The 24,063-nt window shown below is 36.6% G+C and overlaps 1 protein-coding gene and 1 long non-coding RNA gene across 4 annotated transcripts; one reads left to right on the top strand and one right to left on the bottom strand.

Moving 5' to 3' along the window:
- Positions 1-3,762: 3,762 nt before the first annotated feature.
- On the bottom strand, positions 3,763-6,651 carry LOC132610447 (uncharacterized). Of its 2 annotated transcripts, none has more exons than XR_009571156.1 (3): positions 6,045-6,651; positions 5,133-5,301; positions 3,763-4,216 (listed from the first exon to the last, which is right to left on the bottom strand). It is a non-coding gene; the product is annotated as an uncharacterized LOC132610447 (long non-coding RNA). The 2 variants fall into 2 exon arrangements; XR_009571157.1 differs by having other exon boundaries at positions 5,133-5,198.
- A 4,043-nt stretch (positions 6,652-10,694) lies between these two features.
- Positions 10,695-23,781, top strand: LOC132610626 (TNF receptor-associated factor homolog 1b-like). 2 transcript variants are annotated; one of them, XM_060324943.1, is made up of 13 exons: positions 10,695-10,834; positions 11,663-11,880; positions 14,690-14,801; positions 15,888-15,976; positions 16,068-16,136; positions 16,219-16,348; positions 17,803-17,961; positions 18,230-18,581; positions 19,200-19,312; positions 19,664-19,808; positions 20,884-21,338; positions 21,425-21,608; positions 22,121-23,781. In XM_060324943.1, exons 2-13 carry the CDS (start codon positions 11,703-11,705, stop codon positions 23,564-23,566), a joined length of 3,432 nt encoding a protein of 1,143 aa, XP_060180926.1. In that variant the 5' UTR covers positions 10,695-10,834; positions 11,663-11,702; the 3' UTR covers positions 23,567-23,781. The 2 variants fall into 2 exon arrangements, with proteins under 2 accessions (XP_060180926.1, XP_060180927.1); XM_060324944.1 differs by lacking the exons at positions 10,695-10,834; positions 11,663-11,880; positions 14,690-14,801 and having other exon boundaries at positions 15,967-15,986.
- The last annotated feature ends 282 nt before the right edge of the window (positions 23,782-24,063 follow it).

The raw sequence follows: 24,063 nt of genomic DNA, 5'->3' as shown, positions 1-24,063 counted from the left end.
TAAAAACTCACACGAGGATTTTGAACAATATAATTAAAACATAAAAGTAAATTAATTTCAATACTAAGTGAAATTTATTTTTTATAATAAAGAGGAGTAATAAGCAAAGACATAAACAACAAGATAATAAAAAAGTTACAGAATAATATAACAAATAATAGGCAAAGACATAAACAACAAGATAATAAAAAAGTTACATAATAATGTAATAAATTTAAGTAATTCATATTGCAATATCAATAGACAAGGAATGAAAAAGAAGAAAAAAAAGAGTAAATTTTAGTGTAGATATAATAAATTTTATTGATTTATAATGACAAAAGTCATACTTTAGATAAGATCAAGAAACTGGAATTAAGATCAAGAAACTGGAATAAAGATCAAGAAATTGAAATATCAATAGATAAAGTCAAAAATAAAAACTTTAAACAATGAAACAATTCCAAGCAACACGATAAAAATATAATCAGATATCTCATGTAAGCAATTTAAGTAATTCCAAATTAGAACTCAAAGTTTTATATTAAAAAAAAATAAAAGAGAATGAAATTTTAATTGCTCCATGCAAATGAAATACTAAAATATTATTAAAAGTATTGGCCAAATTACGAGAAAAAAGTTCCGTTAATATTTTGGACACATTCAAAATCACAATTATACAATATAACATTATTAGTATCATTGCTAATGTAATGTCAACTTTGACTTTTAAACTTCTAAATTTGAACTTCTACAAAATTGTCATATCATGTTGATTAACTCATCAAATTCACTGCGGGGAATTCCAGAATATACTTTGTCGTAGGTTCTGTTGCTTAATCCTTTTTCCTTTTTGCCCTTTTTTTCTGCTATACTCCAACTTAAAAGCAGGGAAAGGAACATCTATGTGATCTTCAATCAGTTAGTTTTTTTTTTTTTTAATTTAATTGGATTCATCTCCTGTATAAATGGTAATCCCCAATTTGTATAATTACGAATTTATGAAGTTCACAATTGAATGTTGTAACTTTTTGTTGATTAATTCTTCTCTAACATGCTTCAACTGGTTGTTGGTGAGCGTTAGTTATGCTAAAGAATCGGATCAACATGGATTGAGTTCATAAATGAGTTGGTCAGGTTAACTAAGATCTATGCTTGTCCAATCTGTCTTCTATTTATGAATTTATAAAGTTCGCAATTGAATTTTGTAACTTTATGTTGATTAAATGTTTGATTTGTTGATTAATTCTTCTCTAACATGCTTCAATTGGTTGTTGGTGACCATTAGTTATGCTAAAGAATAGTTTTTCATGTAACTTTGATGTGCATATATGAAGAGATTATGTGGCAATTTTTGAAAGTGTTGAGTGGTTTATTGAGATATTGGATTAATGATGAAATATGAAGTATTAGAAGGGATGCTGCCATTTAATTTATGAAAATTCATTTCTTAAACATAAAATAAGTTCTCAACTAATGTGGGTGGGAATTTTCTTTACTTTGAGAGCATCTAATGTGTACAGTATCTTGATTTGCAACTGTAACTATAGAGTGTGTAAAGTTGGTCAAAGCGTAAATATCATATCTATGTTGTGCATTTTCGGGAGAGATATCCAGTTCTATGCATTTTATATCTATGTATTATTTCGCTTTATTGAGAAATAGAAAAATGATGAGCTTAAGTAACATATGTAGGAAGTATAGTTGCAAAATTGTAATCAAAGCGTATCAATACTTTCTTGATTGAATACATAAAAGAGGTAAGACCATTCTAAAAAAACAGAAGCATTTTAGGTATTGACACTTCTTTGAATGAATATTGCAAGGATAATATTTGAATTTTCTTCTAAATTCAAATTTAAATAACATGTTATGTAAAGAAACTCATGATAAATCCTCCTTTGTACATGGAGTTTATGTATAAATATCAGAAATAGAAGACTATTTAACAAAAGATATCAGTTGCCAATAATGTTGTAATTTTATTGAAGCAATTTTAGAACTAATTATAGTTATGTGTACTTATTAAGTTAGTCTTTGATGGTAAAAACTTATTCGCATTGATTTTTACAATAAATGTTAACTTATAAATTAAAGTGAAAATGTATATTAATTGTTATAATTTATTGATAAGAGTGCACGTTGAGATATGTGTTATGTATTTATTACGTTGGTGTACATATCAGTGCTGGTAAGCTATTACAGTTTTTGATTTCATAGACTTTTCGTTTTGGGCTACATTGCATAAAAAAACAAAATTACGATTACAATTTTATTAAATCATTTAGATATTGCTCAAACAAATAAGATAACAGTTTTGCATAATTAATTTATTTTAATATTGACAGCGCATCGCGCGGGTACGAATACTAGTGAGTATTATTACTAATATTGATTCCCTGTGACATATATTGCTATAGATTAAAGTCGAAAGGGATGACGAATGTCATAGTACGCTTAAAGGCCGGAATTGAGATATGCAAGGCCAACTCTCTACGTGTGGGAATGTTTATGATTCTCCCCACGCCACGTTCTTTTATGGCTATTACGAATTGCCTCAGAAATATAGTTAAGCCTTAGTTTCATGAGAGTTTCAGAACTCCTATTTTCTATGCAATATAGAATCGTAACTCGTTTATGATTGCCATTCAGAATGTTGTGAACTCAGTACGTAATCAGTATAGACTCGTGTTTGATATCCCATGAGTCTCAGTCATGAAACCTCAGTATGCTTATGAATAGTTAATGCTTTAAACTCCAAAATCAATTTATGAATACATGTCTCAGCATAGTAATGTTCAGTATTCCAGTGATATACATTTCAGTATGATTCTCGGTGTCTTAATATAAATTGTTGAATATTGAACATATGTATCTTTGCCCGAGGCCACAGTCTTATGTATATGTATACTTGGTCGAGGCCACAAACTAACGCACTTACTTGGCCGAGATCACATATTTATGCATTTATATTGGGCCCGAGGTCACAAGTTATTAATTTAGTTAAAACGGGTGATTTCATATTCAGAACAGGGTGTACCTATTACTATACTTCTCTTGTTCGGTTCAACTATCAGTATGTTTTCAGTTTTAGTTTCAGTATGTTCATGTTTATTGTTTTGGGATGCCCTTTCCCAAGCACCCCACAACTATTTATTCTTTCAGTTGGTTTTGCATACCACTACAATTCAAATGTATTGACGTCTCTTTTGTCTGGGGCTTGCTTTCACGATCCAGGTACTGATTTACAGGACAACGGATCTGCTCGCTAGTATTCTCGTATCAGCTGCTTGGTGAGCCCCAGTTTCCTTCAGGGCTTTATTGTTACACCTCGAAAATTTCCCCGCGAACGTACAATGAAAAGTTGCAGGTTTGCACATTGACCCAGTGGTCGTAAAGTGGAATACGGCCCGTAAAGTAATTTACGGACCGTAAACTGCTATCGTCCTCCAACCTTTCAAAAAAATTAACTTTCTGTCAAATGCTTCAAATGGTTAAAAACGACTTGGAATACGGACCGCAAATTGAAATACGGTCCGTAAACTGAGTCGTAAACTGCCATGATCTCCAGCATGCCTTTCTGGTTTTGATATGCTTAAATACGGTCGTGGAGGACGGACCGTAAACCAGTATACGGCCCGTAAACTGGGTTTACGGCCACTGTACATGTCACGACCCAACACCGTAGGCCGTGACTAGTGCCCTATCTGGGCACCCAAACACATCTATCAAATATTATCTCAAATTCTATCAACTCATTCTAGTATATGGCGGAAGCCGACAAGGCTTTATTTTAAATTTAGGTAATTTCCAGAAAAATTTCGGCAGAGTTTCCTTTGTTTTACGGACTATCCAATATACCCTGCACGCAGAAAATACCAACAAAAGCCACACAGGGCTAACCAAGCAATATATAAACATATGCGGACCGGCCGCCTCGGCGTATAGGATCGCCCAAACAACATATGCGGACCGGCCGCCTCGGCGTATGGGATCGCCCAAACGACATGTACATACATCCATACAGAAAGACCCTAACCCACAAACATGTCCACAAACCTCTAAACAGACCGACAGAATCACATGACGGGACAGGGCCCTGCCGTACCCATGAACGAATATATACAAATGTACTAACAAATATATACCAAAAGTATAAGCTCCGGAATGAGAGGAGCACTCCAAATAGCAGAAGGGGTGTCCTAAACAGGTGGATCACCAAACTGTGCGTCTGTACCTGCGTGCATGAAACGCAGCCCCCCGAAGAAAGGGGGTCAGTACGAAATATGTACTGAGTATGCAAAGCAGAAAATACAGAAAACAAATCTGAGGCATAACGAAGTAGAAGTACAGAACATAAGTATAAATCCAACATATCAAAAAAAATTTACTTTAAAAAAAAATATGTAAGTCATGCGTAGGGTACAGAAGAATATGGTCGCCCGCCCGTCGATGGCGCCATAACACAGCATAACACCAGAATGTTTCAAATCTCCGTATCCCCGTCACATATCACAACATAACGCCATACACATCATAACACCAAATATATGTGGAACCCGACCCTCTTTTGCGAGTAGCTCGGTGAACCATAAACACAGCATAACTCCGGAGTATATCAAAGTGCCCACGATAACAGAACCGGCGAAAGATATAACAGAACGCACGAGCAGAGTCATGAGTAACCATATGCATAAAATCATTATCATAGACTCAAATATAAGTAAATGACCATACTTGAAATTCGAAATGATAATCATACCAAATTCTTTCAAAAGTCGTCTGAATTACATAAAGGAAAGTCGCGGGACCCACAGACGGGTATTGACCCGAGTCGGGCCCGCCTATGAAAAATATACTCATCATATTCCATATAAGCTCCTACAAAAATATGGAAGTAATCCGAGCCTTGCCGTGAAAGATATGACGTTTATAGTTCGAAATTCTTTAAAACACATTTTTATGCAAAGTTTGGAATTCAATTATTTCAAAGGCATAATGGTTCATATTTCATCAAATCATACATAAGAGTGCCAAGGAATATATAAGGATCATAACATGCTCGGATTTCGGATTTGGAATTTCCTTAAGGCTCTAATCTAGCCTTTGTAAAACTAAGACATGCCAAAAAGAAAGGAGGTTGCTTTACATACCTTGTACGCACTCCAAGCTAGCCAATCTAACGCTAATCCAAATCTACGACTCGGGCTCCCCAAGGTCTACAAATATGCCCATGAATATCCAATGTTAGCCATAGGCACTTAAGTAATTATTCATTCCAAACTAACTCTCAATTCTACAGAAAATTCGGCAGCATTTCCCCTGTAAATAGGTCATCCCGAGAATTTAACTCGCTCAAACATCAACAACAACAACCACAATAACCAACCTAGTATCATTAATAATCAATCCGAAAGGCAAAACAACATTAGTAGCTCTCTTTTACACCATTCGACAAATTTCCAATTTTTCAACTCAATGGCTTACTTTCAAACCACAATATCGTTCGTACATTCGATTATTAACCCAAACCCATACCAACAACATTCGAACATTCTAAACAATTCACATAATATTTCCAACAATCCACAATATTTTTTTTTTTTCAAAACAGCCCACAGTTCCAACATCAACATATGAAACTTATTTACACATTCAAATCCAAAACAGTCCACGAATTGGACTGCTTTCCTTCATCACACATAGCATTTCCTTTACACATCAAACCCACATGTTTACAATGCAAACAATACACCACAATGTCCATAACAATCAACAACTAAAGCATCAATTAAATCAGTCCACTAATTTTCCTAAATCAGCCCCTACACGGCTTCAATACCAAATATACAAAATTCCAAAATTTTCATTCCTTTCAAACACACTACAACATTCAAACCATCCTTAATACATGTACAAGAAATTCAAACATTACTTCACATAAGCCCTTCACACGGCTAACTTTAAATTTCAACAACAACATTCAATACCAACATGCACCATTTTATACCTATTCACAATGCATCCAACTCATTCTAAATGTAAAAGAAATAACCAATTCTTACCTTGAATACTTGGCTTCAATTTGTGTCTTAAATTCCTATGCTTATTCTTGCTTCTCCACCTCCTTCTCCTTGTCTTCTCCTTAGAATTTTTATTAGCAACAAACTGATTTTTTTTTTTTTTTTAATCATCAACCTAGCCGTGCACAGCCATGGATGTGTTTACTAGTTCTTGGTAGCTGATTTTTTTTTTTTAATAAATGACTTAAAAGATGTCATTTGCACTATGCCATATTCCCTATATATTCTTTCCAAGGGTGTTACACGTACACCCTTCTTTTGTGACTCACATTGCACTATGTTTTGTTACTTTTCAGATTTTTGGTACTTTTTTTTTTTTTTTTTATATAAATTCGGGTGGGGCCCACATGGCCCTTTAGGCTTAATTAATGAAGTGATCAATTTTTTTTTAATCCCACTTAATAATCTAATCATGGTTAATTTACCCCTAATCTCCAATAATATTTTTATACCAATAAAATTTATAAGCAACTTGTGCATTGAAACAAAATCAGGAATTAAAAGTCTCTACCTCGCGCCTTAAAATAATCTTGTCTTAACTTGTCGCGTTTATTTTAAAACGTCTCAATGTATGGAAATATGGGTTATAACAGTACACCCCGACTGTTTTTCATTAAAAATCAGATTTTGAGTGATTAAAAAGGGACCCTAAGCTCATTTTATTTCATTTCTCACCTACACGGTTCAGGAACTCTCTAGAAAATTCTCCAAACACTTCAACCATAAGAATAACAAGGAAATCAATGATCAACAACATTAAATCCATGAAACAAAGTGTGTGAAACTCAAGTGAAGTTCATCCAAACCAAGAAGTTCCAAAAATGAGTGAAGTAGGGTTTTGGTGCTAGAGGAGTAAATCCATTCAAAGCTTGTTCAACCATCATCTAAGGTAAGTTTCATGACCATTTCATGTTGTTTAAGGTATTGGAAGGTCAAGATACCCGAATTATAGAAAAGCATAGCAAATGGGTCATAAATGAGTGAATAGTGCCATGGGTGAATGGTAGTTGTATTGAATCATGAATGTTAGTGTGTGGTGAGTATGAATACGTTATAAATGACATGTAGACCATGAGATAAGTGTGATACATGAGAAAATATGATAGCGAACCCACTACTATAATTGTGGGAAAAATGAAGAGAAATGGTGGATCGTGGTCATTGTATATGAATGATGATTGTTGATTGCCATATTGTAATTGTTGTTGTGGGTGTTGGAAGTTGGTATGAAATATGGGAAAAGTAGTGTAAACAAAGGAAGTGCTGCCCAATTGTCTCTAGAAATAGTAGTGCGTTCTTATAGTTGATTAACTAACGTTATTACGAATCCTCTTTTGAAGGTAGAGGCGTGACATTGAAGGAGAATAAACGAACTCTAGATTGCTTAAATGAGAAAGGTATGTGAGGCTAGTCCCTTCTTTCTAATGGCATGAATCCTATAGTGTAACTACTTTCTTATCCACGAGCCTATGTCTATACTTAGCTACACAAGGTAATGAGTTAAAGTACAAAAAGTCTAATGATGTTATTCATCGCTTACACTCACCTTATACGCTAATTCCTTCAAGGTGAGGCAGAATGTCCATGATTGTTCCATAATGCAATCGGGGGATCACGACCTTACGTCACCCCGATAGAGTATGTAATATGATAAGCTAAGCATATTGTGATGAGCATATGATAATATTACTATTACACCGCGCCTATTTGGTCGGGCAGTCACCGCCAAGGCGGGTAGCTATGCGATACACCATGGCCAGATGGCATGGGCAGACACCACTAGTGGGCGGCATGAGATGTTACCCCGGACGCGGGCTCATGTTATTGATTATCACACCGATCCGATATGGACGGGCAGCTTATACATCTTGCATATATGATAAGATGATGAGTATGAGTAAGATAGCATGCATGACTTATTTTCTTTATACTTGACAGTCAGATTCAGATGTTCCATATTGATATCATTCCCATGATCATTGTCTTATTTCATTGTTTATGCCTCTCATACTCAGTACAATGTTCGTACTGACGTCCATTTTCTTTGGACGCTGTGTTCATGCCCACAGGTAGACAGGGAGGAGAGCTCGGCCCAGATTCGTAGCAGCTGTCAACTGATTTGAGAAGCACTCCATTGTCACGGAGGTGCTTATGATTGTTCTTTTGTGTATATAGTCATGTGCATGTATTTTGGGCATGACGAGGTCTTGTCCCGTCCTTGCGTTCAGTACTCCAGTAGAGGCTCGTAGATGCGCAGTGTGGGTTAGATGGTCTCACGAGATGCTTTCATGTACATGTATATATTATTTTGATGGCCGAGAGGCTTATGCATACAAAAGTATTTTTGTGTTCTCAAAATGAAAAGGTGACTTTCTTATGTCCTAAATGTAAATCGATAAAAGAACATTAAATGAGTAAGGTGAGTAGTAGAACGAGTGGTGCTCGGTGGCTAGCCCCGGGTACCCGTCACGGCCCTAGATGGGTCGTGACATTTATCTTATTTACAGTCTTTCAGTATTTTAGACAGTCAGATATGCCGGGGGTCTTGTCCCGGTAATCAATCAGTACTTCATTATTCTTTAGAGGCTTTATAGACTAGAACAACAGTTAATCAGTGTTTAGCAAATTTTTGTGTTAGCCATGTTGGTGAAGTTCTTACAGTTCAGACTTTTTCCGCATTATGGTTATTCAGTTAGATATCTCAGCAGCTCAACATGTTTACCAGGTATATTTCCCCATTCAGTATATACCTCATGTTGATTCAGCCAGCCAGGTGGTTCGCTCGATCACATGTAGTCAGACACCAAGTGTCGTGTTACGCTCAGACCATGGTTCGGGGCGTGACGGTAGAACTCTTAAAGTTGTTGAACATAGACAAGATAAACAGGCAAGAGAAAAAAAAAAGAATTAACAAAGAAAATATGTGGATGAAGTGAGAGTATTTGGAACTGCATTCATTCGAGGTATTTGGGTTCGTTTATTTGAGTTGAATTACATTAAAACATACAAAAGATGATACTATCTATCCCAAACTATTCTACCATCTATAATATATATGCACATCATAGTTGAAATCGACTATCTGGAACAAATAGCATCCAAAAAATGAAGAATGGGTAAGTTCAAAATAACCTCGTGAAGAAGTTCAACCTCACAACCAATCTTTTATTTTTTACTAGACCTATCAACCTTCTTCATTTCAAAGGAATAAAAACCTAAAATATATAGAGTCCGGAACCAAAATGATCCAATAAAAAACCAATTGAATCAAAATACTCTAAGAAAAAAAGGGACACCAAATTACCTTTAACGCACCTTTTTTATGCGTTATGCAAAAAGGTGTTAACGTCCCCCGTTAACATTCGTTACCCGAGCTTTTTTTAAAAAAAAACTTGCATAGCGCAGTAAATAGATGCGCTATGTGAATCCAATTAACAAGATTGTTGTATTATAATTTTGTTGCCAACTTTCTGACAAATGGCATCATTGTAAGTATTACTCCCTCCGTTTCAATTTATGTGAACCTATTTGACTGGGCAAAATGTTTAAAAAAGAGTGAAGACTTTTGAAATTTGTGGTTCAAAATATGTCTTGAATATTTGTGTGGCTGCATCTTGATATGTATCTGCCTTAAACCCGTCTTCAACCTTGTTGTACCGTTGACTCTGATGTTACTGGTTGGGATCGAAATAACAGGGCGTCATGCGGAAGCTAATAATTACAAACCTTAAACACGATAAATCAAATGACAAAGGAAAACTATAAAAAAGACTTTAATAATAGGATACGAGTTTGGTCAATTGACCTACATATTGAAAAACTAATATAAATAAGCATAAAATCTATTTAGAGAATTATCTCCCCGTAAACAAGACTCTTTAATGACTACATTGTGGATGATATTGTGTTTTCTAGTTGTAGGAATGAAGTCTTCAATTTGTAGATGTCCAAAACAATTCCTCCAAGAAAAGGGTTACTCAAATATGAAATATTTATATTTTCCTTTTGGAAAAAGTAAAATCAATTATAGTAAACTCTTTGCCCTTCCTTCAAGAAAAGGTAAAATCTAAATATGGTAAGAAAATCAGGACAAAACCCTAACAAAGAGGGTGTTGTTGCTACATACAGAACTATTTAAACTTTAACAAACAAATAATTGCATAAGATGGAAGATACTAACATATTTTTTTTTATTGATAGAAAGGTTTTCTAATTTGGACCATTTTGGAGGATAGAGAGGAAAACCTTAATTCCCATCTCCCTATTATTATTAAGGAAAATAAATTATTCTAAAACAATAACAAATTCAGTGTAATTCTATAAGTGGAGTCTAAAGAGGGTAGTGTGTACGCAAACTCATCCCTACCTTGATAAGTTAGAGAGATCCTCGACTCAAAAAAAAAAAAAGAGAGGCAATAGCAACAAGGGAAAACAAAACCAAGATAATAAGATAACCGAGCCAAAGAAAGAAAAATAAATTATTTAGAGAAAAAATTCCAAAAATTATCATTGACAAAAAAGGAAAAGTATATATATAAAATTATAGTAAGGAAAAGATATACAGATAGAGATACACAAAGACCCCAACCCGTATTTCTGTAATTATATCTGACGTTATGTGAAGTATATAAATATAAATAAAAGAATAAAAAAAAAAGTATATATATAAAATTATATATATTTTTTTTATTTCCGCCTCTTCTTCCACCTCTCAAATCTCTCTCTCTCTCATTTTTTTTTCTCTACACAGCTTCCATTGACAAAGCTTTCAGGTCTGCTTCTTTTCATCGATCTAATTATTTTATTTTTATTAAATTAGTTAATTCTAATTTCCCAAATTTGTTTTTTTCTTATATAATTAATTCTAGCTCCCCCTTTCTATTTTTTTTTTTTTTTTTTTTGTGTTTTAGGGTTTTTTTTTTTTTTTTCAATTTGTGTTTTTCAATATATGGGGTGTTGATTTTTGTACTTTGTGTTTATGGGTTTATGTCCAATTGGGTTTTTGGTAAATTAGTAATTTGTTTTTTTTTTTTTTTTGGTGGTTTCTTGAATTTGTTGATTGGGGGTTGGAGTATAATTGTGTGTTTGTTTTGGGGTTCTTTTTGATTTTGTGGAAGTTGGGTTTGAATTAGGGTTTATTGGGAGTTATTCTAATGTGGGGTTTTCAGGTATTGTAATTGTGAATTGTAATCTGTCCTTGTTTATTATCTAGGATTAGCATTGTGTCTTTTTTTTTTGTTTTGCTATCTATTACTTCATTTGCTTTGTTTATCTTGCTTTTTGCTGTCGTTATTTGCCCGGTTTGGTTACACTTCTTTTGAGTCGAGGGGTTAGGTCTGCGTATATCCTATCCTCTCCGGACTCCACGTTGTGGGATTACAATGGATATGTTGTTGTTATAATCTGTCCTTATTTAAAATATGTACAAACATGTGGCATTGCTTTCTATAAAAGAAAACTTTGGATTATTATCTTTCCATCTGGATACTCTAGAATATACAATCCAAGGATATTGTTAGGACTTTTAGATGTGCAGGTTCAGCCTTTTGCATTGCTTGTTTCTATATTTAATGCGGTTTAATCTTTTTTGGATGAAAAAGACGAAGCTTTTAGTAGTTTAGTGGGAGTTGTGGGGTGAGAATGGCTTCAAGTGCATCCGAGGAAGCCGGTAGCGCGATTTCGTTGGAGGGAGCATCTAATGGCCAGCAGAGATGCCAATCTAGTGAAGCGTTGGCTGAATGGAGGTCTTCCGATCAGGTGGAGAATGGAATTCCGTCAACATCGCCTCCTTACTGGGATAGTGATGATGAAGATTCTGGTATGCTGCTTGCCAATTTCTATGTTTTTTTCTCTTTATACTTTTGAAGTCTTCTTTTGAATCTTGAAAGATGTTGCTTGCCAGTTTCAATGTTTTTTTTCCTACTTTTTTTGGGAAAAGGCATAAGTACCCCCAACTTATGACTGAAGTTGTAGGGACACACCTTTCCTTTCGACGTAGAAGTCAAAAAGAAATACTTTCAGTAACACTTATTCCAACAACATTTTGGGGGGTCCTATTACCCCCCGAACTATTTTGAAGTGTATTAATATACCCTTTGGTGCTGAGGAGCACAGAGAGTGTGTTCATTCTCTTGGAGGCATGTGAGAGGCGAAAAATAAGCTAATTTTTTTTTATTAATATAGACACATGTCTATTTTTAATTGGACACTTCTACAATTAATCAGTACACATAATTAACATTAAAACTTAAGCTGATATCTTTTAATTAATTGCTTTCCTTTTTAATTAATTAACACGTTTTCTTTTCTTCTCCATAAAGTTCAACGGATAGAGGGTATGAAATAGGCAAAAACAGAGAGAGCACGGGGAGTAGAGGCATCGGGGAGGGAACACAATTTGGAGAGATTTATTCGCTGGAAAAACAGCGTTCCATCGTGAAACCCATCACTGTCCGCCACCTCTGTTCCGTCAATTCCACTGCTGGTGCCGTTGTCGAACCACCAGTGACGCCACCTCTGTTCCACCATGCCTCGAATCGTTTCAATCTTCACCCTCTCCGGCAGGTCCGTAAACCACCGTCCCTAGCATCCCTATTCCATTCATTGAGCCACACCTGTTTCACCCAAAACACCACAAGACCTCCTCTGATCACCAAAGCTCAGCCACCGCTCAACACTGGATAACTCCATAGCCGCTACCCATTTCACAAATTCACCTCCATTTTTGCTACTAGTCAAAGGGGAGCAAAAAGAACGAAGAAGAAATGAGAGAAAAATGAAAAAAATGATAAAATGATGTGTCAGGCGCGTGTATACTGTATACACCGCATCCATTGTAACTGGGGTTCGGGTCTACATCAGCACATAAGGTGCAAAGAAATAAGGAAAAAAACGTTTAGGGGGGTAAATAGGACCCCCGAAAAGGAAAGGTGTGTCCGTGGAACTTCGGGTATAGTGCAGGGGGGTACTTATGCCTTTTCCCTACTGTTTTTAAAGATCTTTTGAAGTTCTGTTGGCTTGTTGAAGTTGCATAGTTGGGGAATGAGTTTCAGGAGACTGATACTTAGTTGAGGGAAGTTGCACCATTCATGTGATAGATTGGGAGTTGCTTGCAGTGTTTTCAATGCAGACTTATCTGCATCCGCCATTATTCTCTTCTGCAAAAAATTGTGTGGGATCATTGCATACTTCTTTCTGGATTGACATCTCCTTTCTTCTTTGGTGTCAGAGCCCTGAATATTACTGAGTTTGAGTTTGAGTCTTGTTAATAGTGGTCTAGTCAGTTTAATGTCTAGTTCATATTTACTAAACTACTTACTCTGAAGATGAACCCTTAGAATGTCAATTAAAATTGATTGCTTATGAACTATACCTGTCATTGGTGCATGGTCTTTCTCTTGTTTTGCATGCTACTACATCAGTTCTCCACTGGAATAGGAATCTATAGAACTATCTCAGTGCTGGCTCTGTTTCAAAAACTATATTTGTCATTGGTGGTCCTTATGGGGATTTCTTGATGATGTGAATTAATTATTCGGTTCTAAGTTTGACAGGGTGTTCAGTAATCTGTTGTTTGACGGAAACTTGCTTGTGTTTTTGGTTTAAGGAATTCTTTATTTATGGGAGTTTTTTAAATCTTATTACAGGATTGAGGTGATGCTCCTTTTGTTTTTAGATCAATAGAATTTTTGTTCTTGAAGAAAGTAACTTGTTGATTGATGTCTATATTGTTTCAACATATGCTACAGGCAGGCTTTTATAATTTATACCCAGTCCTCATCTCAAATTGTGTTCTCCGGATTCATGTTGTATCAACAAGAATAGCTGTTTGGGACTGACTTGACTATCTCATTCAAAACCTTTTCTAAGACTGCCTGCTATTTGCTGTGGTTGCCTTTGGATATAACCATCTCTTTGCCAATATTTCCTGGCTAATCGATAGTAGACGAAACCTACTTATATATTTCTTTCCCTAAATCAGTTCCGTAATTCTCTATCCTTACCTCCTCTACATCTGTAAGCTCTTATTGTCACCAAAGGCGCTGATAATGGACTCCAACCTCCTCTTGATGTCCTTTTTCTAGTCTAGAAATGTAAGGTGAACAACTCTAGTTTTTCAATGTGTAAATTCTAGGAGGTTTCATGACCATTGGTACTGCTAGTGCTCTTAGACCTAAGCAATAATGTGAAGTAGATTCTACAAGAAGTAACTTCTTCTCCGCGGTGGAATCTGGTGTTTCACAATTGTGATCTCATGAGATCCAAATACATTATAATTGAATAGTAGTTTTCTAATACAGCTCCTTTACTCCATTTTATATTTGCTTTTCTCATTTTGTGGTGGGGGGCTGATGCTGTACTGTTGATTAAAAAGAAGCAGCCGTAACTATCTGTTACTGTTTTTTTTTTAAATTAATACTGTTTTTTTAAAAAAAAAAAACTATCTGTTACTGTTTATCAACCTGATTCCGATAATGCATGTGTTTCTTAATTGCCATAAGTGGACTCTGAGTTGTGTGTGCCTCTAGGCTGGGAGACTACTATTGTTTATCCTTTTGTATGTTTTTACATGCTTATTGGAAGCCCTTTGATTTATTTATTCAGTTATCCTCGTTTATTGTTCTTAGGACCCAAACCTTCCGAGCTTTATGGGAAATATACCTGGAAGATTGATAAGTTTTCACAAATTAACAAGAGAGAACTTCGGAGTAATGCATTTGAGGTTGGAGGCTACAAATGGTATGATATTTTTGGGAAGAATTATCTTGTGACACGTACTTGTTTGGTGGTCCTTTTTTGTTTTGGCCGGAAAGAATTTATGCATTTTCATCTTTCTAACTACTTGCAGAACGAGATATGTCTTGTTGACTGAGCAAAATTATGTATGCCCAGTGTGCATCAATTTCAAAAACTACCTGCTGCTGCTTTCCATTTGTCTATGGATTCCTACCTGGATAAAGTAAATTGTAGCAATTTCAAAAAAATAAAGTAAATTGTAGTAGGAAGAATTGGAATTTTCTAGTTTCTACTGATAGAGTTTAGGAAGTTAGAAGTTTGTGGAGTAAGTTATTTATGCGCGTACTTTTCATTAGTTTGGATCATGTTTCTTTTTTGAAAAAGATAAGTTGGGATCATGTTATGTTGATTTAGAATTTAGAAGAGGAGCCAGGATATAAGAAAGAGAAGAGGAAGGGTTATTCCCAGTGCTCTGTTTGGAAGTAAAATCAGATGAGCATATAGAAAATTGTGGAGTAAGTTATATGTGCATACTTTATTTTTGGTTCGGACCATGTTAGGTTTGGGCTAGATAAGGAGTCAGGAGTAGGATTTAGCAAAAGAGAAGAGGAAAGGTTTTTGCGGTGCTTTTGTTAGGAAGTAAAAGCAGAGGGACGTGCTTTTGTGCAGTCATCTTTACAACCCTATTTGAAATTGGATGAACGGAAGGAATTAAATCCATTTTTACTTCCTGGTGTACATTTAATAGATGACCCGAGAAAAGTATAGGAGCCTCGTCCCTGCACCCTCACACTACCTTTTTTTAGGGAGAGATGGCATGACTGTGTTAGTTTACTCTTAGAAAATAGGCTGACGACTGCTGGAGTTTGATCATTAGGTTCTCCATTTCATTGATATAGAGATAATCGTAGACACTGTTTATCTTGCTTCCTGTTAAGTTTTGTAGTTTGGGTTGTACCAAGTTTGATATTCTTACACCCTTAATGGACGTTTACTGTATGCTTGTTTATTCCACTTATTGAATGACAATTACCAGTTCAGGAATTATGAATTACTGACAAATGCTTGTGATCAAACTGTTCGCGGCAGGTATATTTTGATTTACCCACAAGGATGCGATGTCTGCAATCATCTCTCTTTGTTTCTGTGTGTGGCTAATCATGACAAACTCCTTCCAGGTGTGATAATGTTGGTAGTTCACCCTAAACTATCTTCAAAGTGGTGTTGTAGCTGTGATGTTGATATTTTCTTTTCTCTTGATAAGAACAGGTTGGAGTCATTTTGCCCAATTCACTATTGCTGTGGTGAACAAAGATCCTAAGAAGTCCAAGTATTCAGGTGGGTAAATTACATTTGGCCGTTTGCATTGGATCTTGAAATCTTTGCATGTTCTTGTTAACACAGTTGCAAATTTCTGCAGATACATTACATCGATTCTGGAAGAAAGAGCATGATTGGGGTTGGAAAAAGTTTATGGAGCTTTCAAAAGTCTTAGAAGGATTTATTGATGCTGATACCCTCATAATTAAAGCTCAAGTTCAAGTTATCAGGTCTTTTCTCACTTTAATCTGTCTATTTTCTAATTTTATATAAATTTATGTTATCTTACATTACCTATGGCAGGGTTAGCTATAGCCTAATAGCATGATTTTCCCCCACCATTTGCTAGTCTAATTACGCGTTTGGTAAACACCAAAGTGCTCATAAGCCAAAATCAGTCAAAAGCCATAAGTTATAAGTTGGTCACCCCCAACTTGTGGCTTTTCAACTTATAAGCACTTTTGGTTTGTCCAAGCTGTTGATTGTTTTTTCCCTCTCCATTCTATTTCTTTCATTCTTCTTTTTTCAAGTAAAGATACTTTGATATATATTTATTGTAAATAGCTTTAATGGCATTTTAGTTATTTTAGTAGAAAAGTGCGTATCAACACTTCTTTCACCAAACACTACCGATTTATTATCAGTTTCAACACTTCTATCCAAACACGTTACTATTTATTTATGCAATCAGTTTCAACACTTATAAGGAAAAGTTGGGAGATCAATGATTTGTGGCCCGTGTTTGTTGTATGTCCGCGACGGTCATTTTAAGCATGGTTCTTAGCATGGACATGATGATGTTTAAAAATGTTTTTACTTTGTATATAGCAGTGTTTAGGAAGGCGCTCGCCTTACGCCTTTTGGCGTGAGGCGAGGCGTGGCGAGCCTTCCTCGCCAGCAACAGCCTAGGCGTGGCGTTTTTCAAAAGGCGAGGCGAGGCGAGAATGGCGAATGGCGAGCTGTGGCGACGCCTTTTGATTTAAAAAAAAAAAACCGTGCCTAACTTAAAACAAAACAGAATAAAGAGAGCAAAAGATTATTTTTACCTAGGGTTTCACTATCACTTTCAGAAGCCATTACCATCTTCCACTTTCAGGTAAGCCTTTTTCCTTCTTTCCTTCTTTCTTTCCGGCAGCCGCTGGTGACCCAATTCTGGCAGATTAGCCTTTTCAGGCAGATCTGACTTTTCCGGCAGCTGGCCGGTGACCCAATTCCGGCAGATTTTTTTTTCCCATTTTTGTATTGATATTTATTTAAGTTATATGAATTTTTGCCTTTTATTGTTATCTACTTTTAGTTTTTCAATTGAAATATTTGCTAGTATTTTGTTGAGTATTTGAGTTTTTGGGTATTTATATATGCATATTTAATATTTTAATTTTTTGTGTTAATTCACGCCTCGCTTCTAAAAGGCGCTCGCCACGCCTTGCCTCGCCATGAGGCGTGAGGCGAGCCCTTGTCGCCACGGCCTTTCGCCATCCTAAACATTGGTATATAGATAGAGACCTAGGAGATGAGATAGTTTTTTTTTTTCTTTTTATACGAAGACTATAATTTTGGAAGTTTTCGTCTATCTTTTAAGTTTTCAGATTAACTTTTTTATTCAGTTTATCCATTATGCTAAGTTCCGTGGATGTCGTGATGGATCTCATATAGTGATTCTGACTATGCTCTTTGTTTGTAGGGAGAGATCTGATCGTCCCTTTCGTTGCCTTGACTGTCAATATAGGAGGGAGCTTGTTAGAGTATATTTGACCAATGTTGAACAGATCTGCCGCCGTTTCGTGGAAGAGCGTCGAGGAAAACTTGGAAAGTTGATAGAGGATAAAGCTAGATGGTCGAGGTATGGTGTAAATTTTCTAAATTGTTTACCTGGTTCCGGAGACTGTTAGCCTAGATAGTTGTCTAGCTTCTAATATCTATGTTTTGTCATATCTTATTTAGCTATTTCAGTTGTGGTAATGAATGTGGATAATATTTTCTGTTGAATGACATATTTGTTCCCCTTAATCCTCATGTAGGCAATTCAATATGCGTTTGCTTTTGTATTTGTAACGTTTATAGCATTTTGTCCATAACTTTCTGACTTCTTACTTGACATTGAAATTCAGTTTCTGTGCTTTTTGGCTGGGAATGGACCAAGATTCTAGGTGCCGCATGTCCCAGGAGAAATCAGATTCGATTTTGAAAGTGGTGGTCAAACACTTCTTCATTGAAAAAGAGGTTACATCTACTCTAGTAATGGACTCTTTGTACAGTGGGCTTAAGGCTATTGAAGGCCAGACGACTAAAGGCAAGAAAGGAAAGGGGAAATATTTGGATGCAGAAGAACAACTGGTTCCTATTGTTCGTTTGGACGAAGAGATGTTTGTCTTGGTGGATGATGTCTTGCTTTTGCTTGAGAGGGCTGCCTTGGAACCGCTGCCTCCAAAGGATGAGAAAGGTCCCCAGAACCGTACAAAGGTAAGTTACAGAATTCCATGGTTGAAGACCTATTCAGAAATGATACAAAATTTATGGCACCTACTGCAATTGTGTCTTCCTTCATTGCTGGAACTATGGGTGCTCACGATTGATAATGTTGTTAGCGAGCTTCTATACATCTATTCTAATATTGGACTAGGGTTTCTTGTTATTGCTGCTTAAGGATTTATTTCTTTGTTTTAGCAAAATCTAGATTAGCCCTTCTGTCAGAGGCTTTATAATAGACAAATATGCTTCAGCAATATCCGCTATTTGTGGACATGCATCTGTTATGATTCATTGATATGTTTGGATACGTCTTAAGCTGCTTTTGTGGATAAGCTACTGAATGTGAGTAAGAATGAGATTGATCTTTTGGCTAGTCGTAGAAGGAATTATCAAGTAGTCATGCACCAAGTCTAATAACTGTGAGTGAACTTTGGTTGTTATGGATGATATTTGGACTGGATCCTATTTCAATGCCAATAATAACTGAAAGAATCGTATATGTGGCCAAGAGTTAGTTTAGTCAGATTCACTTCTCTTATTGCTTTTTTTCTTCTTAGTGGATAATATCTATTCATTCCGATTCACTTATTCTGCTATTTTTTGGTTTAGGATGGTGCTTCCGGAGAGGACTTTAACAAAGATTCCATTGAGCGTGACGAGAGGCGCCTAACTGAACTAGGTCGTCGAACCATTGAGATATTTGTCCTTGCGCATATTTTCAGGTAACCGTTTTAATCACTTATTTGCTATTAACTGTGATCAGCTGCAAAAAACAAAAGAAGGAAGAGAAGAGATCTCGTTGCTATTGCTGTTGAAATGACTATCCACGACTCATCGAGTTAATCTGTTGCGGACTTTAAAGTTAGAAGAGGTCTAAATAGATCTTCGAACCTCAAATTCGGAAGCAACTGCATTGATGTGGGGGGTGGGGGGGTGGGGTGATGTTGTAGCTTATCTCAAGGTTGTGTAATAAGCGGCGAAGCTTGTCTAATTTGTGGTAGTTGTCATACTGCAGTTTCTGATTGTTAACAGTGACTCGATTATACTGATAAAACACAATTTATCTTCTGTAGTAAAATAGAGGTTTCATATCAGGAAGCTGTTGCTTTAAAGAGGCAAGAGGAGCTCATCCGTGAAGAGGAGGCTGCTTGGCTGGCTGAAACTGAGCAGAAAGCTAAAAAAATGTCTGACAGGGAAAAGAAATCAAAGAAAAAACAGGTACATGTCCTTTTGCATATGTTTTTGGTAGTGATTACTCAGCTTAGATATCAGAATTTTTTATTATTTAAAATATACTGGAACATCTGTTTAAGTGAAGACTACCAGATCAGATAAAAAGCTCCTGTATCTTTCACATTGTCTTTGTTAGCTGGTACACGTTGCTGAGTCTTCACATGGGTTGAAAATTACTTGCCAGCTAAGAGAAGCTGGGCTGTTAAATTTATACCACTCCTACACAGTGGAATGCTCTAGGTATTAAAGTTTGAGTCTCTGTTATCAGCTATTTAACTTTAGGGGACGAGGAGCAAAGTTAGCCTTTTCTTGAAATTCTTTTCATCCGCAAATTGTGGTTATAGGAAGCAAGGAGCTCTTTATGTCAGCTCGAGTGTTTATCTTTGGTTTGAAAATCATGGCTTTCAATTATTGTCATCAACCATTTCAAAAAAAAATAAAAATAATTATTGGCATCATTATTGCAGTTTCTACGCTGTATCAAATGATTGCATATTCTTCGCCCCTGCATCACCTAAATTTTGTTTTCTAATACTCCCTCTGTCCCAATTTATACGACACACTTCCCTATTTAGTCAGTCCCAAAAAGAATGACACATTTCCTTATTTGATAACAATTTCGCATTAAACTTTACCTTTTACACTTCACGAGATGATTTATTATCACACAAATATCTTTGCTTTGTTTTAGACCACAAAGTCTCCTTTATTTCTTGAACTCCGTGCCCAGTCAAACTACATCACATAAATTGGGACGGAGGGAGTAGCTGCTTATGCAGAGAAACAATATTCTCCATGAAAATGTGTAGAAAGTATGCGTTATAGTAGCAGAAAAAAAAAAAAAAAGAAGAAAGAAAAGAAAATAGACGAAGTGAAAGTGGGTTAAGGAGAAACTAACAAGAATCTGTGCTGAGCTGATTCAAAGTTGGAGACCTTGTCAACTAGTTTGTGCGCAAGCTCTTAACTGTCTGTTGAGGGTTAGTGAACATATTTATCATTTTCGCCTCCTGAAGAAAGTGTTTTATTACATTCACTTTATCATTCTTACCTTGTATTTCAGGGTAAACAGAAAAAGAACAATCGCAAAACAAAGGATAAGGGGAGGGATGAAAAATCTTGTGTTATTGAGCAAGAGAAGAGTGAACGAGATGGAAATGACTACGAGATTGAGGAGCCAGAGGCAGCACTTGAAAAACCAGATATGCTGGAAGATGTATCAGATGTTTCTGATTCAGTCGATTGTGTGCCAGAATTAAACCATCCTGATTTTGAAGACAGAGGTGCAAGTCCTGTCAACTGGGATACTGACACCTCTGAAGTGCATCCTTCGACAGAAACTGGCTGCAGTGGGTTAAATAGCCTTTCAGCTGCACAGAATGGTATTTCAGGAAGAAGTCTTTCTGTTATGGATGATAGTTCATCAACGTGTTCTACAGACTCAGCTCCTTCAGGGGCTATGAATGGGCCTTACAGAGGGACTTCTTCGAACCATAAAAACCAGAAATCACCTAGCAGGTAACCTTCTTTAATATTTTTTGCATCCGTAAATATCTTTTGTGATGTCTGTAGTAGTTCTAATTGCTGATGTGTCAACTTTTCAGAACGGTTAATCACAGAAGCAAGTCAACTAGTCATGCAACTGACTTGGCTAGTGAAATACATAGGCAGCCATTAGATGCTCTTCCAGATGCAGGGAAGCCAACTAATACAGCTGTAAGTTGTGGGGCAACTAGATCCGTGTCTCAGGCTATAGCGCATTCACATGAGCAGGAAGTGGTGAAGAAGGTTTGTCATTTTCTCCCATTATGCATTCATCTCCTACTCAGCTGGAATTGACTCTATTTCATCCTAGAAGAAAATGCTTTACTGAGGATTGCGAGTTGTAGCACTCAAAGCATATTTATGGACCTTTTCTTTTTTCTTTTTTTTTATTTGGGATTTTTACTGGGTCCCTCTCTTATCAGCATTTCCTTCATGTTTCTTTATATAGTGAACGAAAAGGAGATGAAAGAAATTAAATAATGTTGCAAGCTGAGTTTCCAGTTCTTTTTTCTATTTGTGCCAAAAAAAAAAAACATGTAATTCCTGAAATAGTGATGAGCTGCCAAGGTCCTTTTTTGTTATGCTTGCTTGTTACTCGTTTGTTCTTTTTGTTAATTAATTTTCATATTTTCTTATTTTAGAGGCAATTTCTTTACTGTGAATATGCCATGATTTTAAAAAAAATATATGCCATGATTCTGCTGATGTTTTTTTCAGTGAATTCCAACTTTCGTGCCATGTTTTCTTGTATGCAGGAAGTACTAGTTTCACAGCAAAGAAAGCTGACTGAGCCTGATTCAGAAAGACCTCCCTTGGAGAAGCCACATGTCATATCTCCTCCTAGAAGCCCTTTAAAAGGTGCGGCGTCTGCCGTTCAGTCGAAGTCAGAGCTAAAGGTCTCGGCCACAAGTGATCCAAACTCTGTTAAAAGATTGTCTTCGGACAGTCCTAAGCTGACTCATAAGTCAATTACGTTGGCTAATTCAGCTGAAACTGCTGTGTTGTTGAAGGCTGATCCTCATAAAGGTATAGAGCGGCAAGTGGCGGAGAAGCCCTCAGTGCATTCAGTATCTATTACACCTCAGAACTTCCAATCTCATCAAGTGAATGCCTTTGCTACGACAACTGAAAAGCCCAAGTTACAAGTTCCTGCCCTGTCCAGACCCTTGAGTGCTCCTGTAGTACCTGGGCCTAGGCCTGCTGCCTCTGTTGTTTCCATGGTTCATACGTCGCCATTACTGGCCCGTTCAGTGAGTGCAGCAGGTCAATTGGGCTCTGACCCTTCACCAGCAACCCACAGTTATGTTCCTCCTCAGTCCTATCGAAATGCAATTGTAGGCAATCCTGTTTCTGGAAGTCCAGCTGGTTTTAGTCAGCCCTATTCTCCAAGTTCAATGGTCAACAGTTCGCAGCCATACCCTCAATCACCTTCGCTGATTTCCGGGCCGTTATTTTTACCACAGGGTTCAGAAAGAATAGAACCTAGTTGTATCAGACCAGGTTTTTCATATGGAATGATGAATCATGATACCCTGCAGAATGGACTTCAATGGGAGAGTACTTCCCAGAGGGACAGCAGGAGTATATCTCGTGATCATCCTTCAATGCTAAACGAGTTTCAAAACTTTGATGTGTACCAGCCTGTAAGTAGGACCCATGATCACATCCCATCCGAGTTTCCAGCCTGCACGTCTGGTCGCCAGTCCCAGAGTACGGCACTGGCTGATGAATTTCCACATCTTGATATCATTAACGACTTGCTGGATGATGAGAATGGAATTGGAAGGACTTCAATGGGTCCCACCACAGGCTTTCAAAGTTGTAGCAATGGGTCACACCATCTGAATCGACATTTCTCTTTCCCTGGTGATATTGGGATGTCTGCTGATTTAAGTCCTTCAACAAGTTCCTGTAGGTTTGAGCGAACGCGAAGTTATCATGATGACATCCAGCATAATTTTTACGAAGGCCCTTTTGATAGTGCTAGGGATATGATTCGGCAGCCTAATCCACGATTTATAAGTGGGCAGATTGATGGGTTAGTACCAAATCAGTGGCAAATGATGGGTTCTGATCCATCATTCCTTGGAATGAGGACTGCAGAAAATGTTCCCAATTACCCATATCACGTCCCTGATTACTCGAACGTGGCTTGTGGTGTAAATGGCTACGGAGTATATAGGCCTCCAAATGGTCTTTGATAATAGATGGCGCTGTCTTCCATTATAATGATGTACTAGAGGAGAGCATTTGGTATTTGGATAGTGGAGTGAGGTTGTAACCCTCTGGCAAGGAAACATTTTGTAAAGAGTGATTCTGCCCTTCTTGGTTTCCATTTTTACTAGCTTTGAAAAATGTGGCTTTTCTATCACCCCAATTGGGGTTTTGATGTTTTTAAAAGTTTGGCCTTCTCTTTCATGAAGTCTCATACTATGGTGGGTAGTGGTGGTACAGTTTCATGACTAGGCATATCAATAGTTTCTGAACAAAAGGAGTTCCGGATTGATAGTTTTTTGTCTGTCTTTTTATTTTTATTTTATAAAATTTAAGCCATTCACCCAGGTTTTCAACCCCTATGATGATGGGGAGTTTGGCTTGGACCCCTACCGCGTCAATTCCACAAAGACAAAATTACAGTGAGGAGGGCATAAAACCATCCGTCTTTTACATCCATAAGAGAAGGAAAAGAAATAAAACA

This window comes from Lycium barbarum, chromosome 9 (genome assembly GCF_019175385.1).
Source record: "Lycium barbarum isolate Lr01 chromosome 9, ASM1917538v2, whole genome shotgun sequence".
Classification (NCBI taxonomy): Eukaryota; Viridiplantae; Streptophyta; class Magnoliopsida; order Solanales; family Solanaceae; genus Lycium; species Lycium barbarum.
This window is presented reverse-complemented; position numbering and strand designations above follow the sequence as displayed.